Source organism: Nasonia vitripennis, chromosome 2 (genome assembly GCF_009193385.2).
Source record: "Nasonia vitripennis strain AsymCx chromosome 2, Nvit_psr_1.1, whole genome shotgun sequence".
NCBI classification, from domain to species: Eukaryota; Metazoa; Arthropoda; class Insecta; order Hymenoptera; family Pteromalidae; genus Nasonia; species Nasonia vitripennis.
In genome coordinates this window covers 9243120-9261664 of record NC_045758.1, presented here as the reverse complement: position 1 = coordinate 9261664, position 18545 = coordinate 9243120, and the positions used below count along the sequence as shown (strand labels likewise).

General features: G+C 34.9%; 1 protein-coding gene and 1 long non-coding RNA gene across 13 annotated transcripts; one reads left to right on the top strand and one right to left on the bottom strand.

Annotated features, from left to right (window-relative positions):
- Positions 1–15: 15 nt before the first annotated feature.
- Pten (phosphatase and tensin homolog) lies at positions 16–18174 on the bottom strand. Of its 12 annotated transcripts, none has more exons than XM_031922463.2 (10): positions 17616–18174; positions 14608–15364; positions 14133–14352; positions 13916–14045; positions 13551–13829; positions 13304–13449; positions 13063–13223; positions 12721–12993; positions 12408–12585; positions 16–3458 (listed from the first exon to the last, which is right to left on the bottom strand). In XM_031922463.2, exons 2-10 carry the CDS (start codon positions 14779–14781, stop codon positions 2983–2985), a joined length of 2037 nt encoding a protein of 678 aa, XP_031778323.1. In that variant the 5' UTR covers positions 14782–15364; positions 17616–18174; the 3' UTR covers positions 16–2982. The 12 variants fall into 12 exon arrangements, with proteins under 12 accessions (XP_031778323.1, XP_031778320.1, XP_031778325.1 ...); XM_031922460.2 differs by lacking the exon at positions 17616–18174 and adding an exon at positions 15651–16147; XM_031922465.2 differs by lacking the exon at positions 17616–18174 and adding an exon at positions 15651–16147 and having other exon boundaries at positions 14133–14349.
- LOC116416117 lies at positions 8761–10700 on the top strand. The gene is made up of 2 exons (XR_004226639.2): positions 8761–9142; positions 9240–10700. It is a non-coding gene; the product is annotated as an uncharacterized LOC116416117 (long non-coding RNA).
- Positions 18175–18545: the final 371 nt, after the last annotated feature.

Genomic DNA, 18545 nt, shown 5'->3' with positions numbered 1-18545 from the left:
TTTATGAACAACAGATATTATAAAGAACACCTTGCGGTACATTTAATAAAAAAGATGAAACCGTTTTGTGTATAAATGTTTTACATAAACTTCTTTGAACGTCATTTTGTTTTTAAAAAATCAATAATAAAAAAAATTTTTGACATAGAGAAAGAAAAGATTATTTTATTAACACATTATTTTGAAATTTTTCATATCATAAGCAAAATCGAAACGGTGAAGCGGCCATTGTTTGAAACCTAAGTGCACAAGTAACTCAATCACATGTAGTCATCGACTAATACAATACATCAAGCTTGATACAAACATAAAGAAATGATTTCTAATTCAAATGAATAAAGAAAAATAAATTCGAAACATATATTGCACTTGTGCCTCTTTTTCTCTAACAGTGGCATATAACTGATCAATCAATTACACAGTCATCAAATTAACAAATCGCCCAGAGTTCTAATATTCACATAATATCCGTAAAAGGAGTATTGCTCAATCTAAACGCTTCCACCGTTGTCAAGAATAAGAAAGTTTCTCTTGCTATAAATTCATATATTCAAACATTGTATCGTCGACATTAATACCTATTTATATATATTATACTATACGAAAATATTTTAGACTTAAAATCTTAAAAAGAATTTCGCGGTCACTGTACAGAGAGCTTTCTATGGACAGCGCTTTTGCAAAATTGTACTATCAAAGTGACGCTAACATAAACACGGCGATTAAAAATCATTAATAATCTATAGAGTTCCTCGATACAAGGCATATGCACACACACACACACACACATGCACACACACACACACACACACACACACACACACACACACACACACACACATATATATATATATATATATATATATATATATATATAGTTTTACAAATTACAGCGATAATGTTTCCTAATTATGTAAATGAAGATTTGTACTTTCATTTCTACAGAGGCCGATTTGTCGCTTTTAATAATAGTATTTTCATAAATGATAATAATATTAGTAATAATGATGAATGGGCGAAACATACACGAATAATATACATAAGATATAATAGTAATGAAAAGGTAAAACAGAAAATTCACATATAAAAAAAGTCTGCATTATGTCCTAGAAAATTGACTATTCACTACCTTTAACTAGAGACCGCAGTAACATAACATCGCACAAAACGCATATCGTGTATAATAAATAAATAAAAGTAGACTTCGAAAGAGTTCAATCCGCTCACAATCGTCACAAACAACATATTCACCTATATGCCGAAGACTTATACAATATTTTTCTGTAAAACCTACTCGATTTCTGCGTATATTCAACGTATTTGATGTTATAGTTCTATTCCCTCGATTATCAAGTGAAGACATAGAGAGAAGAAACAGTTATTCGTTTACAAGCATTGGCGTGTGTGTAACAATATTTACCTATAAACAGCAGAAGGCTTTGTTTGTGTTATGATGATATAAGTATAGCCCGAATCGTTTCTTCTCTCCTCGTATCATATAGCGTCTATCCGCAGTCCTCCGGGACAAGACGAGCAACAAAATAAGGATAAAACAAGACAATAAATCGTATACAAAATATATAACGAGGAACTATGCTTATGATTCGTTAAACGTAGATGCGAGTTAGGTAGCAGGCATTCTCTGCGTGTAGCCTGAAAAAAATTAAATTAGACGAACCTCACGTTACAAAAATGAACAGGGAACAAAGTTGTAGCGTTTTCGTATTATTTTACTATTAATCGCACATGGATTGTTATTATAGCAGAATCAATTATGCCAATATGTATCTAATAAACAAGATGATGAATAATAGCGTTGTCGGATAGGGTGTACGTATAGGCGCAGTATTATAGAGTTTAACAGTCAAGCTTGAAAAGCGAACGACGACGGATAAAAAGGAATATATAATCTAACGTTATTGAATAAACACGCATCGATGAATTTAATCACATGTCCTTTTTTATCACGAAATTTGTAAACGCTAAATTCTTAATATATATACTAGAGAATTCCTTTTCATCCGTGGTCAGCGTTTTCCACGCATGGTCTGCGCGTACTGCACCCAGGAGTCTTTACATTCATGTACTGTACGTACATTCGCATCGTTACGCCGCGCGTTCTGTTGTAAAATCTTGATGGTCATTTGTAGCGTGTTCTCAAGAGCTTTCTTCATAATTCCGCGGGAATTATAAAACGTCCGGAAAGTATATAAGACGGGAACGCGACGCGAGTATCGTAAAGTACAAGTATATAAGTATAAAGCACGCGATATCTGTAGAAAAAAGATAAATATATAAATAATCGATAAAAAAGATAGAAACTGATCAAGTATAAACAGAGGTACGAAGATGCGGTGAACGGCAATGCACAGCAAGCTCGTCGTCGAGTCGAGGTAAATTAAAACGTGCAAGAGCGACGGCATGACGATGTTATAGCATTATAGCAGCATCAGCGGATGCCGGTGAATAATAATAATAACAACGTAATAAATGTACAAATCAGATGCACCGTGTGCGCGCATGAACGTTTGCGAAAATCGACGATTTTGATATGCCGATATTATATATTAAATGATTGTTATATATATATATATATATATATATATCTACTATATAGAATAAGTAATTTACTCAGTCGACTGAGCAGAGGACCGATCGACGATTTGACATTACTGACATTAAATCGTATACTATGGGCGTAGATCTGAAACTTCACACGCGCGTCTATTTATGATATAGCGTGCGATGCGTGTATATACATGTTCCGTTATGTATAAATAATATATATGTGTGTGTGTGTATGTGTGTATATGTGTGAGGCGCGTGTTGCCGAGAACAGAGATGCGATTATAACTGAAGGAGGTGAGTCGCTCGAGTCTTCGCGGGTGCGCAAGAAGGTGTCTGGTCACTGATGGGCACCCGGCATCAGTCATAGTCTCAAAGTCACAAGTATGTCGATTCCCCTGCAAGCAGACCTAACAGTCAGCAAACATTACAGTCTATATCGTCTTTCTTCTGCTTTTTTTCTTTTTTCTCATTATTTTTCTTTTTTTTATCGCTTTTCTCTTTCACCTGCTTATTTTCTTTTTTCTCATTATCTTTCTCTTTATCATCGCTTTCCTCTTTCACCTGCTTATTTTCTTTTTTCTCATTATCTTTCTCTTTATCATCGCTTTCCTCTTTCACCTGCTTATTTTCTTTTTTCTCATTATCTTTCTCTTTTTTATCGCTTTCCTCTTTCACCTGCTTTTTTTCTTTTTTCTCGTTATCTTTCTCTTTTTTATCGCTTTCCTCTTTCACCTGCTTTTTTTCTTTTTTTCCTTTTTTTTCTTTTTTCCCTTTTTTTCCTTTTTTTCCTTTTTTTTCTTTTTTTCCTTTTTTTTCTTTTTTCTTATCTTTCTCTATTTTATCACTCAGTTCCATGTTTTTCATTCTCTCGCTCTCTTTCGGTGTTTTTCCTGTATATTTTATTATTCACAGAGTGCATTAGTTCATTATAGTAGTTGGCATGGCTTTTGAAACAGCAACATTATATTGGAAATAAGTCATATTAGAGGACATCTGTTAATTTTACTGAGAGATAGAAAGGGTTAGAAAGACAGATGAAAAATTTAAGGTACTGTATATACCAATCATATCTTAAAGTTCATCATACATTTTTTTTATGATCGGCATGTTAAAAGTAGGCGATTCTCATGTGTGTGAACTCTTTTGTGTTGGAGAGGGCAAGAGGTATTCATTACAACACGAGAGCTGGAGGATCGCCTACTCGCACATGTATTAAAACTTTAGAAAAATTATATACAGAACGATTACAATAACTAGGCTATTGTTATTCATTTACTTTGAAAAGACATTCAAATTAAGGCACGCACAGACAGACTCCACATACACACAAAATTTTAATAAACTAAATAAAATTGAATAATGATAGCGAGCATGGATTAATTCTATACCAAAGTGATCGATTTTAACTAAACAGAGGCCACTATTATGTTTTTCTTATAATTATGTATATATTATTTAGCAATATTATCACAGTCATCTCCATAATCATCATTATCATTATCATTATCATTATCATTATTATTATTATTATTATTATTATCTGAAACCTTTTCATTAGTTAATCCATTTTAAAAATTCATGACGGTCATATTGTTATCATGATAATAATTGGATTAGATAATATTAGTGCAAAAAATCTATCAAATTCGGGTAATATAATGAAAACGTTTTCATAAAAAATGGGGTTGAAAAGGATAAGTGTACAAAATAAAAATTTCGCATATAAATCATCTTCATCAAATCATAATGAACCTTGTTTTTACAAAATAAAACTGGTATAAAAATGATTTAAAAATAGGGATATTCGAGCGTAGCACTCGTTAAAAACATTAAAAAAGTACAAATTAGCCAACACGATGACGCGCTTTATTTCTTATTAAAATAGATTACATCGAACAACATATTTTCGAATGTTGTTAATTATTATATACTATTTAGCAAAATGGAAAGCGTTGCTGGTTCTTCCGGACAGGTGGTGGGTGTCTTGTGTAAAATTGCGATTTCCTTCCCCGTGATTTCTTCTTCCCACCACTTTCACTCTTTTATATTTTCTTCCTCTTCTCGTTCCACCACTTTCTCTCTGGTATTCTTTGTCATTTTCTTGGACGTATACACACACGCGCGCACGCATACATGCACCCTCTACACAATCAAAATTTGCCTCAGTTCTACAGTTTCTATTCATTATTTTATCGTTCTCCTTTGCATATACTTAAGTCTGAAAGATTTCTGCAGCCCGTAAAAATACAAAGAGTTCATTCTCCTTCGCATATACTGATCCGCAAATGCAAGGTGCGCCTAAGAAAACAAACTTTGAATTGAAGAATCTACTGTTTCTTACATAAATCTTGTATTTTGCCTTTGTTCTTCCTTTAGTTTTGTATGTCGCGCATCTTTGGCCTGACTCTTTTGTTTATGCGGTACGTGCCTACACATGTATGTATCTTCATAAAGTAAATCTAGAATTTTTCCAAAAGCTTGGAATAACACCGACACGGCTTCAAGTCCACTAATAAAATTAAATATCGCAGGTTCTAGTACGTATAGTAACATATGCGTCTGAAAAAATGTTGACGCAGCTTCAAATGTTGATTACATTTGGAAAATTATGAGAAAAAGTTGGTTGTTTTTTACTCCAAGTCCCAACAACATTCTTGATATTTCATACTTAATTGTGTGTTGTTCGTTTATTTGTTTATAGAAGTTTGATTAATACAAAGTGGCTAGAGTATATTTATTATTTATGTATAAATTACGACTGTTGTCTAAAAGAACCGTCAAAGTTCACAAATTGGTGGATCCATCAAATTGTCCAAGTTTTGTTATAACAGAAAGACCGCGTTCAAAAACGACAATAATAATTTTTTTTTCTCAAAAGTTACAGTTTTCTAAATTAAGTTTGATCCAGATAGCGGCAGTCACATGAACTCGATATCACCGAGGAAAATATTAAACTTTTTCCAATAATTTTCGTACAATGAATTTTACAAATACCGGCAATGTTTGTGTAAATCCATACGCAATTAAGATGGTGATTGTACAGAAATGCATCTGTAATTCCAAACCCAGACGCTTTTTTATCATTTTTATTATTCGAGCAGTCGGAGAGGCGAGATACCTTTTATTATTATTATTATTTTTGAATGGTATCTGAACAATATTTTCTTTTCATAACCCAGACTATATATTATACCTCACTTCTCAGAGAAAGTTTTGATTTGACAAGCAACTTATTATAGTTACTGCTATTCGCTCCACAAAATACGCGCGAATATGCACAGCACATTGCACATACACTGCACACTCTAGATAAAATAGGCGAAGGATGGGTTTTTCTTCCGATAATACATTATTTTACGTTCTTCTTTCTAACTGTAGATCGCATTAAACATTTATTCAGTTTTTAGTTCCAATTTCTAACACAAATACTAAATGCAGTTTAATGCTTCAAATTCTTTGCGTTAAGCGCAGGAGGCAATCTTAAATAGATTCTTTGATTTGACCAAGGTATTCAGCTATATAGATTCTCATTTTTCTTATTTTTCCTTGTTATTTTCTCTCTTTTTTATTTCTTCTATACGTTTTACACATTTTACATTAAAACTTGCATCCCAACACATTCAATGCTAGATACTATTTATTATTGAGTTCATCGTAAACGTTTAAAATATTCATATCACACAGAAGTTTTACTTTATCAAGTTTTCTCGAACTCGAATTCAATGATCGCATCTTTAAACATCAAGTAACGCTGATATTTTCTTTCTGTTTTCTCTTACGAGTCCTAAGCTCAGAACATCATCGAGATGGGCTCGTTCTTTATTATTCATATTTGTCTTTTAAATGTTATTAGATATGCACTTAAACATTGCCCTAAAGGTCGGATATAGAAACCGTAGTTCTTTATGTAAAAAAGTAAAATATCTCAAGCAATTATAAGTAATCGGCATCTGGTTACGGAAAAGGCGATACACGGAAACAAATCTGAAAATGTTTGTGCACTCTAAATATTTATTATAAGATACGAAGATACGAAGTAATATATGTAAGAAATGATTCAATGACTCTACAATTATATTTTTTTCTCATAGGTATACTATACGTACAATAAGTGGTTCTTCGAAGGATCGTCGTTTTTCCTAACGTGACAATTATATTACTCGGACAATTCTTAAGTAGAAAATGTTTACTTGCGGGATTAAAAAATTTTTTTTGGTACATTTAAACGTAGATTTTTTTTTCTAAACACGACGAGCCTGGATACTAAAAGATTTCTTAATTTCGGTATAGGTTCGGTATGTGTGGGTTGTTCATACATAGATCGCGGTGTAATTCAATCATTTGCTTTGTTCAAATTCTTTTACTTTAAATTCCTTGACCCATCTTCTCTCTATTTCTAAGTATATATTGACTTTTTCAATTTTCTTTCTTATGAAAATAGTTTGTAATCTCTTTTTGTCTAGCATTCTCTCTCGTTCCCTTTCTCTCTCCCTCTCTGTCTGCATTAGTTTCGTATCAGTCATCACTTTACAAATAAACGCATATTTGTTTCTCTACTCGCTTAACGTAAACCAGTTACCTTGGATTTTGGAACTCTTCGTCGATGTCTGTTTGATTCTCGAAAAAAGACTTAAAACAGACAAAGTTTAAAAATCAATAAGTGACATTCGGTCTTAACATATCATATTTTTTTTTATCATTTCATGCAAACGGATTGCATACATCGTAATCTAATCTAAATTTTTTAATTTATCGAATATTTATTGTAAAACAATCTAAAACTAACATCATATTATAGCGTGAGTCAAATTATATTTAAAATACAATAACTATTTTAAAATGTACAGATGTAGAATCACTACATACTTCTCTTACAAACTTTTTATGTATCAGTGATAGTATATCATAATTTATTAGGTTTCTTAGTAATATTACGGCAAGTAAAAAATCTAAGATCTAATATAATAATTTACAGCGTTGTTATTTTACATCGAAATTGTACCGTTCGTGTAACTTCAAAAAGTTTATGTTAAAACCGAATTTATAGTATCTGTACCACGAAATACGTAATTTGACATTCGGCATAATTGTTATTATATATGACCTAAACGACGGTGTAAGACTACAGCGCTTTTGAGTCTATGCACATATTATATTTGTCTACATTTTCCTAGTATAATTTGTAGATTTGCTTAGCTCAAGAGTCTTTGTAAGAAGACTCGTAGATGGATTTAATTAAATTTCTTTACTTCCAGTTAAATACTAGGAAAAGTTCTTGTCTCAAAGAGAGGACTTGGACTTTGGAGAATAGAAACTAACTTCCGTGCCTATAATAATAGAGCCCAGTGCACAAAAGTTTTGGCGCAGCGACTTATTATAAGTGCAAAAAAATGGTTTCTCAGAGACCAGGTCCTCCTGTTAGTGCCGTCATGAGCAATCGTATTAGTATCAGGACAACATGCAACAAGATGCGCGGAAACATACAGAACTCATAAGAATAACCGAACCGTATTTTATAATTTTTGTATTTGTATTACAAACATTCGACATACTAGGACCGATAACATCAAAGATGAGATGGGAGCAACAAGAATGTGCAAAATGTTCTTTGCGATCATGAAATGATTTATTCCTGCAAAACCATTGAAACACATACTCAAAAGAATCTCCTTATTGATTTTTGCATTCCATATAATATTTCACGAATAATAATAAGAATAATAATAATAAGAATAATAATAATAAGAATAATAATAATAATAACATATGACTACAAATAAAACTTCGATCTAAATGTCTAGACTTACACAACTATTTGAATATGCGTCCCTTTCAGTTTTCAGAATCAAGAGCAGATGATTAAAACTCAAGTATTTCCCTAATGAAAATACACTGACAACAGCTCGATTGCAAACACAAGCGTACGAAATAATCACGTTCCCTTTTTCTCAAAAATAACTATGTCCAGATACAATATTTATCATTTAATAGCACATATAGTGCCGTTGCCCTCGTTAGTGAGAAGATTGTGTTTGCAAAAGAATGTCATTTGGGTCTTGGGAATGTGTGATGAACCAAATGTGCCGTACGCATGATATGATAACTCCAAAAAACAACACATTGCAGAGCCTGTGTACTGTACACGGCTGTATCGCTAGTTTGTTTGTTTTTTCAATGAGTCGATTGTTCCAGGATGAATGAGGATGATGGGCGACCACGGGCTCACAAAACATCTATCATCCCTCCGTCCGACAGGAGGCGATAACGTCCCACGCGTCCATGATCGAAGTCCACTGCGGGGTAACCAACACATTTTTGTTAGTTATTGGAAAGAGTTAATAAATAGCCAATGTGGACAAGATTAAGGAGATTAAAAAAGTATGCAAAAATCACACGTTTACCATTACGCTACTGTGCTTTCATTAAATACGCTTACAACAATCAAGTGATGAACGCAATGCAGTATTTTTACGCGTTTACTGTATTCGGGCATGAATATTATTTTTCTATCAGGTCGTGTACAAACACATGTTGAAGACTATTACACGATTGTATGAATCCGAATAGCAAATAGGTATGAGATAAAATTGATAAAAATGTTAGGTATAACATGTAATAATAACTTTTGCAAAATTAATCTTCACTGTTCAAAACGTTTTTCCTATGTGCAGACAACGTGAAAATGAATGGTGCGTTCTTGATTTTCTAAATCAACAATCATGCTGTACCAAATCAATCTAACGGTTCTAGAATACGTTTATTGGTCATATACTGTGTTGACATGCTTTGTTGATGAAAAACAAACAGGATAGAGAAACACAAACTAATTCAAGTACATTGCATTAAGTACTGTAACAAGATAATAAACACACATGCGTTTGAATAATCCTACGACGAAAAATGTTACATAAAGATTTTGTATGTCAGAAATAAAGTGAGCTGAGTACAAAAAATTTTATCCGATTTTGTACACAACGTAGCAAATGTAGTGAAATAATAATTCACTAAGCGACATAAAAGGTATTACATACTATATAGTCAGATAATGTATAATACATAATCTTTAAAAATAACTATTATATTATAACAAATAAAAATAATAATAATAGTATAAAAATATAACAATAGGAATAAACTGATGACAGCAGTGGTTACGGCTGTACGTATAGGCTTTTAACTAACGTAGCAAAATGAGTAAATACGATTATGGGCCCGCAATAATAATAATAATAATATATGTATCGTAGGAATAATATTAATAATAATAATAATAATAATAATAATAATAATAATAATAATAATAACAACAATGATAATAATAATAAAATAATAATAAAATAATATGATAATTATATACTAGTAACAATAATAGTGGCACAATGTATAATGTATAGTATCACAAAATAATCATTATACGACACAACTACCTACATTTATTAATGAAGTAAACTCTCGTAATGTAACTTAATTACGATTGTTTCAACGTTCGTGCTTTTACTAAAATGTGTGTACTGTATTTGTGTGGTTTAGAGGGCATAAAAATCCACACGGTAGCACCTGAACGATCATCCTATCCTTCAATTGTCAACATCAGAAATATTGATGTGAATTTTCAAAAAAAGGCAGTATTGCCAAAACTTAACCACCTAATAAAAAGGTACAACTTTTAAAATATGATAGCAAAAGTCATCACTATTTTTCACAAAATCTATGAGCTAATATTTAAAAACGATTCTCTCCTCATGCAAATGGAAACGCTTGGAACGGATATTTTTACTAGGATAATAAATAAATACAAAATCTTCTATGTAGTAACATTGTTATAATCCATCTGTTACAAAATTGAATAACTTAAAGTATTATGCGATTGATTTTGACCTAATATGATATTTTGTGATCAATTAAAAATTTCTTTCACTTAAATTTTAGATAATTGAAGTTTTATGCCACCGATATTGAAGGTGAACAAAAAATAATTATCGTTTTACAATTGATGTGTAACTAAATTTTTTCAAAACTCACGCGGAATCCATCCGTGTGACATAAAACTATATGATGTGCACTATGGGAAAGGAGACCATTTGCCTTTATTTATATCTTTGCCATAGTTGGCTTTAGTGCATAATGAGCACTGGGCAAAAGTCATTCTTTTCTGTTTTGGTACCGAATACGCTATTTTACAACGGCCATCCCAATAAGATATTTTAAATTAAATTCTAGTAAGAGCTATTATTCAATACAATTCTTGGATCCTGATTACATAGGCAGCCAATTTGGAATCAGTCTTATTTATAATTTATATATTTTTAAACGTTATATAAATATTATCTGCGCTTAGGTCTGTTGACTATTAATTTAAAATTTAAATATAGTCTGATTGAATGATTCAGAGAACTTGATACTATAATGATAATTTTTATTTTCAAATTCAATTGTAGCTGTAAATATCATAATAAATTATCAGACTTTAAATATGTATGCTGAAAATACTATGTTGTAACAAAAAAAGTTCTATTGAAACTCATCTTATCTTATATCATATTCTACATTTAAATAAAGAAATCAATCAGTTTACAAGTTTAAATATTGTTTAAATATGTAAATATCTATTTAGTTTTAAAGATTATAGTTCTTATGGTATATGATACACATATAATATTGCATTCTAATGCATGAGTAATATTAATATTTACGAAATATTGACAAACTTTCATCTCCTTGGAGCTTGTACAGATAAAGAAATTTAATTACTTATTTATTAATAATGTATCAACTCTGTTGTTTTCATATTGTATTAATCTATATAATGGCATCAATAGGCAACAGACTAATAATATTTACATTTTTTTCAATAATCTAATATTACATTTTTAATTTCAAAATATCAGCCTTTACTAAAATAGTTGAATTTAATTACTTATTATGTACAAAATAATGCATTTTTAAAATGTATTATTTAACTATAAAACAACAACTAAAAAATCCATTGATGTCAACATTCACTATATACGATATATACAATTTTTGGTTGTCCAACTTATAAATCTCTACGTCTCAATCAATGTGAATTTCAAATTCTATAGTCAAATTTTACGCATCTTGCGATTATTAAAATTATTATGTCCTGGTATTATTAATCCTCCTAATACCCAGTGATACTTCACATAATCTATTTTATTTTAATCAGTAATATTTTATAAAATTTATACCACAAGTACTATTTTAATCACTCAACTATTGTTTTTCTCATGCATCATTTTCATTGTTTCTAAAAATATGTAAATTGTGTAAAACCGCTACATATCAAAGGGTCAATCAATATTTTGTTAAGATGACTTATCATCAAATTAAATTAATACGTTACGGATGTCAGATCATTTATAAAAATTAATTTCTAATAATCATGTCTTGAACGCTTCAAATGAGTAAAGTGCAGCTGCACTTTTTACAGCGTTACTTGTTCCTTGGTAGAAAACAAAAACGAACAGTGAAGGTTCACGAAATAAAATAAAGGAATCACAATTTTTCACGTAAATGAATTTGATACTTATTGATACTTTAAAAATTAATAAAAGACCTAAAGAAAGCACATTTAAGTACAGAGGACAATGCAAAATATTATGTATTAAAAGTGGACGAGCGGAATAAACCGGAGGATCGCCTGGTGCTAACGTTGGAATTAGATTTTTGGCCACCTTTTTTATCTCTATCTTCTCGAGGAAGCGATTTTTTGGTGGCTTCTCCAATACTAACTCTGTGTTGGGCATTGATGTGTGTATTGTGGCTACTACCGTGTAAATGTGAATGGCGTTTCACTACCAGAGATGCAGAAGACTCACCCGATTCCCAACCATCTTCGTCTCCTGTTGTGTCGCACTCACTACTATCAGCCTCGCTCAACTCATTTGGTGTATCCTGACCACTCATGCCAATTTGCATATCATCTGTTTCTTGTCCTTCATTCGTTGGCACAGTTGGTGGTATGCTACCTTCAACCCGATGCATTATTAAACTAACCTGTAAAATTATTGATATAAATATACTGAATGTAAGCAACCATTATTAATGTAATATTAAAAATATCTATGTACATGTATCAATTGACAAATATAAAAGTAAGCAGTATCAATTGAAACAGTTTAAAATAAGTACCTTGAAGTCTTCACTACAGAGTTTGTGATGTTTGTCTTTATGTGCACCATCCAAGCCCCACTTGTCAATGGTCAATATCAGAGTTGGCGGCATGGGTCCCAAGCTTGCTAGCGAGCCCGTCCGCGGTTTTGTGTGAACCATTGGTAATTCCATGGCGCTTCCGTCACAGCTTAGTGCTCTTGTCGTTCGCTCAACTGGTCCTTCGTTATCATTCTCGGACGTTACGTGTTCGCGAACAAAAAATGTGTTGAACCAAAAGTGAAACAGTTTCTCCTGTAAAGAGCATGGTTATAGAATATGCGAAGTAGAAATGCCAAGGAAAATACGTATTTGTCAACTTACTTTCCGTTTGACTTTAGGTATATTGTAAAAATCCACTCTTATATCACCTTTAATGGGAACACCATGATTTAGAGGAATACAAAGTGTGGAGGTGCCTTTTCGTATTTCATACGTTTCTGAACTAAATATTTTGTTTTTAGCCTCAGATATCACAAAATGGTCTGGAAATAATAAGTACAAACGATTTAAGATATAAAGTAATTATGCAATAAAAGTTTAAAATATTTTTTAATATACTTACAACCCTGGCCTCCGTTTGTAGCAGATATTGGTTCGAGTTTAATCTCTCGAAGTATTAAAGTTACAGGTTGGTAGCTAAGATTTTCTTGGACAAGAGTAGCATAGTAATCAACATACCTCCTTTGGGATGGTATTGTTACTCCTTTCCTATAATTATAAAATGTATGCGTAAATATACTCTTAAAAATTGCTTCAACTACTTATAATTTATTTAATTATCTTATATTAATATTAGAATATTATATTACTTGTCAGTTGTTCTTTCGTTTCCATAAAAGTTGAGAGCTTCAGTAGCAGTTCTGAATTGTTTACTATGGAGGAGATAACAACATACCATCACACCCGTCCTACCCTTTCCAGCTTTACAATGAACAACTGAAACATTTTCATCATGCTGCAAAAGCCATGAATCCACGTCTTCACAGAATGGCTTTATCAATTCCAGAGGGGGTGGATTGTGGTCATCAAAAGCATAGGTTGCCACTCTTCCTTTGAACTTTGTGTGGTCATAGGATCGTTCTGAGCAGCTGCAAATAATGGAAATAGTAATTAGGAGCATCCAAATACAAACATGTTTAAAAATTATATTATATTTGTAAAGCAGTCTACTTACAGATTGTAAATCGTGTAATGATTTCTATGCCTGGATTCTAAAAATCTAGCAACTTCGTCTATGTTATTTCTGTATACACCTTCTAATTTTTCAGCAGGAAATCCCATAGCTATTAAATTATCTTTTATATCTATAGAAATTAATACATACACATGTTATTTGGCTGTTGTATAAAATAGATTATGGAAATATATATTATTTCTATAAACTGGCTTACATGTGAGATCAAGGTTAAAGCCATCTGCTGTAAAACGTTTCCGACGTTTACTGACTAACCCCTTTATGGGGTTAGTCATTTTCATGTTGCTTATAGTGTTCGCCATACTTGCTTGAGTTTGCTTCAGCTCACTTGCTCCAGATTGGAGCAGCTCTGCTCCAGTATCGTCCTCACAAGGATCTTCTCGGCTTCCCCTCTTACTATTCCCACCTTCAATCTGCTTTAAAATTATTACAATTTATTAATATTATTTTCAGTGATTCAAGAAAGCTGTTGAAACAACTGTGCAAAAATGTTGATTTATCTGAAGAAAATAAATAGATGATTATGAAGGAATGAGAATCTCTCAATATTTATATGAACAAGGTCATTGTAATGTTATGAAAATAAGGCTAGAGATTGATGGATGTTATTAGATTTAAGTCTATTAGAGTTTTGAAATAAGGAAACATTTCATGGTATTGAATATATTTACCTGTTGTCTAAGAGACGTGATATCACACAAGCCCAATTCTGGTCCTCTTGGTTCTTCAAAACAAACATGAAGAGGAGTTACCGATGCCGAAATATGCTCAGAGATCTTATTGTTTAATCGGTTGCTGGTGGGTCTCCTGCAGGAAAAGCATATACCCATCAATTCGCAGAACATAGGTCCTTTGTAACGTCCATCCTATGTGTATCTAATAATTTATGCCTTGCTAAGGCTCACAGTGTTGAACCCAACCCATTCGCAACTTCACTACCAATTTGTGATTTCAATTGTTCAAAAGATAAAATAGTGATGCAGCCACTCATAGGTATCAAAAGCACATTGGATAGTAGAAAATTTCAACAGCTGATGATCATGGCTTATATGATTTCACGTTTGTGGAAGCACCAAAATGCAATGATTATGTGCGTTACCAAGTCTTATACACATTTGTAGCACATTTGTCTTGATCTTTGTTTTTGCACAAATTATCTTGATGATGATTCTTTTGAAATGAAAAGTTCAGTTGAGTTAGCTACTTCAATGTGATGATCACATGCATCAAAGAATAGTCATTCTGTTAAAATCCTAAATATCACACGCTTGTAACTGTCATCTACAAGCGCACTTGAATATTATTGTTCTTTTTTTCTTTGTATTACTAATCTAAACTTATTTGAAGTGTATCAAAAAGTTGCGTACTGTCTTATACATTCTTCAAACTCAACACCTCACGCACCACGATGCACACAAATCCACAATCCTGAAGAGAAAAAAATGACATTAGAGAGTCTTCTAAGCATGACGAGGAATATGAACAGTTGAATGAAAACGTTAATTAGTTATCACAAATGAAAAGCATGGAGGATATTAGAGCGTTAGAGAAAAAAAACCTTTATTGTGACTGTGAAATACAAGCTCTATATATATATATATATATATATGTATGTATATACACACACACACGACTCTAAGCCATTTAAAATGAGGGTTCGGGTAAACCGTCGAAAGGACGAAGAAAGTCAAAGCCGTTGGATTGCCAATCTTACCGAAACATTATTGATTTTTGAGGTGGGAGGGCACAGAAAGAAAAGAACGGGTATCGACCTACGATTTCGCGTTCTAGGTTAAGTTCACGTCCGACGAAAATTCCTACAGCAGTTTTATCCCTCGAAAGCGAACGCGTTACTTCTCGATGTTGATCGCGAATGGCTGAGCGGTTAGTAAGTACGCGCTTTTTCCTGGGAATCGACGGTTGCGCGAGAACGAGCTTTGAGCCAACACAGACACGCCAGGTTAGAAATCCTCACACTCAGCCAGCAGCAGCACCGAGCCTACCTCTCTAGCTATATAGGTGTGTAATCGTGTGTTCTGCTATCTCTTTCTCTTTCTCTCTCTCTCTCTCTCTCTCTCTCTCTCTCTCTCTCTCTCTCTTTCTCTGACACTCGTTCCTCGCGCTCGTTGCTCCCCATACGCGATATATAGCGGAGCAACGATCCGCGCGCGCGCGCGCTATCGCCACTGGAGAGTACGACGGCTCGGTATATATACGTATATTAGGTATGTACTACGTATGCGTGAGTCTGCGGAGCATTGCTTTTTATTTTTGCACGAAAAAAGAAGAGCGAGAGATAGAGGGAAAAGCGCGTGCAGCCTGTATCAGTAAAATCGGATTCGGAGCGCAAGCGGAGAGTTATATCGTCGTCGGTCGTCGGAACGCGCGCGCGCGCGCGTGTGTGCAAAAAATGTATACATATATACAAAGTAACGAAGAGAGGGCGATCGGACGAGCGAAGAGCAAGCGACACTCCCAAGTCCCACTTTCTTCTCGAGGTTTGCTTTCTCTCCCTCTCTCTCTCTCTCTCTCTCTCTCTCGCGCGCGCGCTTGCGGATGGGGCAACCTATATATACAGCGTCTCCCGCAGGTGTCTTCCTTGTGTCCTCGCCTTTCTTTCTCTCTCGCAGCAGACAAGTATGCATTAAGCACCTATAATCTGGACTGCGGGAAGAGGAGAAAAATTCGTCATGTGTCTGTCTCTCTTTCTCTTTCTAACGTTCTGTATAAGCTAGTCTGGCTTATCGTCGCGGCCCCGCACGCGAGGGAGCAGCTCATGGCCGCGATCGCACGTGTTTATGAGCGCTCTCAAGGGACTTTAAGTACAGTATCGTCTCTCTTTCTCTCTGTACACTCTACCTATATGTGTGTTACCCGCTGCCGAGTACAATCTACTCGGTTCAAGAGATGCGAGGCTTGCATTTACATTGTTGCAAATGTTTTCTCAATTTGAAATTTTAGGCGAGCTTCTCTCCGTTTTTTTTTAATTTTTGCCTGCTGCCTCTCGAGTACTTGGCATCGAAAAAAAGTTTGTTTTTTTCTGTACCTATAAGTATACTCATACTTGAACTGCCGATAGACCGTGCAGGTATATATACTCTTCCGAGAGTAAGTAGCTATACGAGTGCGACGAGGGAAAAGAGCTGTCGGTCGCGAGCGCACTGCGCAGGCGCAGCCAGGCCGCCGTCTCTCCCGTCGTCCGGCGTAAACCGTAAACAAGGACTGCTGCATAAGGGAGAGAAAGAAAGGAGATATATAGCAGCAGCCTCGATGCACCGGGAGCACGAGCTGCAGCTGTGGCGACATGGAAAATCCAACACCGGCTAGAATGCACATGGACCTCGGATGCGCGCTTTCCCTTTGACATTTCGTTTATCCAAGCGTTATGCATCGGTATTATACATATACCGAAGGATATGCGGCTTAGAGATGTCAATGCTCTCGCGCGGAAGGAGAACGTTTACAGCGAGGTTATAACTGACAGAAGTCTAAGTAGACACATCCCTTTCCGAACAGGCTATGCGAGTACTTGGAAGCCGGAATATAAGACAATCATCACACTCACACACTGCGATACTTATTAGATGAAGCTGCTCAGGCACACTCGCACAGATACACCAGGAGTTGGCATGAATACTTAGTACAGGGGTTACTAGAATGAAAACTTGCACAGCCGTACTTTCTCGGGACGATGGTGTGTGCCGAATCCCGAGGTCGCGGAGAGTGCTTCAGTCAGCCCAGAGCGGCGGTAAGCAGCAGCAGTAGTTCTTGCCTGCCGCGCGGCGGATCATCATCTTCAGCAGTCGCGATTCGCGGCTGCACCGCCGCTACACATTACATAGGCTTCTGGGAGAGTATCCTATAGGAGGACGACCCGTACGATAAATCAACTACTTGTCGGCCGCGCTGTATACTTGGCTCGCAGCTATTATACAGCGAGAAAGAGAGAGAGAGAGAGAGAGAGAGAGAGAGAGAGAGAACTCGTCACATCAGCGGCAGAAGACGACAGTAGCAGCGGAGTCGCGAGCTCTGCAGCAGAGAGACGATCTTTCTCTCTTCCTCTCCCTCTCTTTGTCCCTCTCGCGCTTAGCGCTGATGATGCTTTCAACTCTTTCTCCGCGCGATGGCAGCTGCACTCGCGCTATATGTATATGCGGACGTATGGAGGTAGTTGGCTTTCAGTCTGCTTTGCTGCTGCTGTAGCTCTCCGGCCGTCCATGCAGCGGCGGCTTCCCGCACATACAATTCGCCTGTCCAAGTTTTATCAGAGGGCGCTGTGAAGATCACGTGATACGTGGAGGCAGTTACGATTTAAAAGCGTTCAAATCCATGTTACAGCCTCATTTTCCTATTCGATATTACTCGTTTTTAACGATTAAGAATTGGAAGTGCTACTTTTGCTTGGACAGGTGAATAGCGCACCGCGAAGCTACTTCTTCCTTGACAGTTGACCAAGTGCAGCCTATGTGCAGCATATACATACATGCAGTACGACCTATTGTTCTGTGACGAGAGATAGAGATAGAGCGAGAGCGAGCATGCACTTTGCAACGGGCCTGGGCCGTTTCGACTTGCGCAGCGACGGTCCCGGCGATGCACGGTAGCGCGC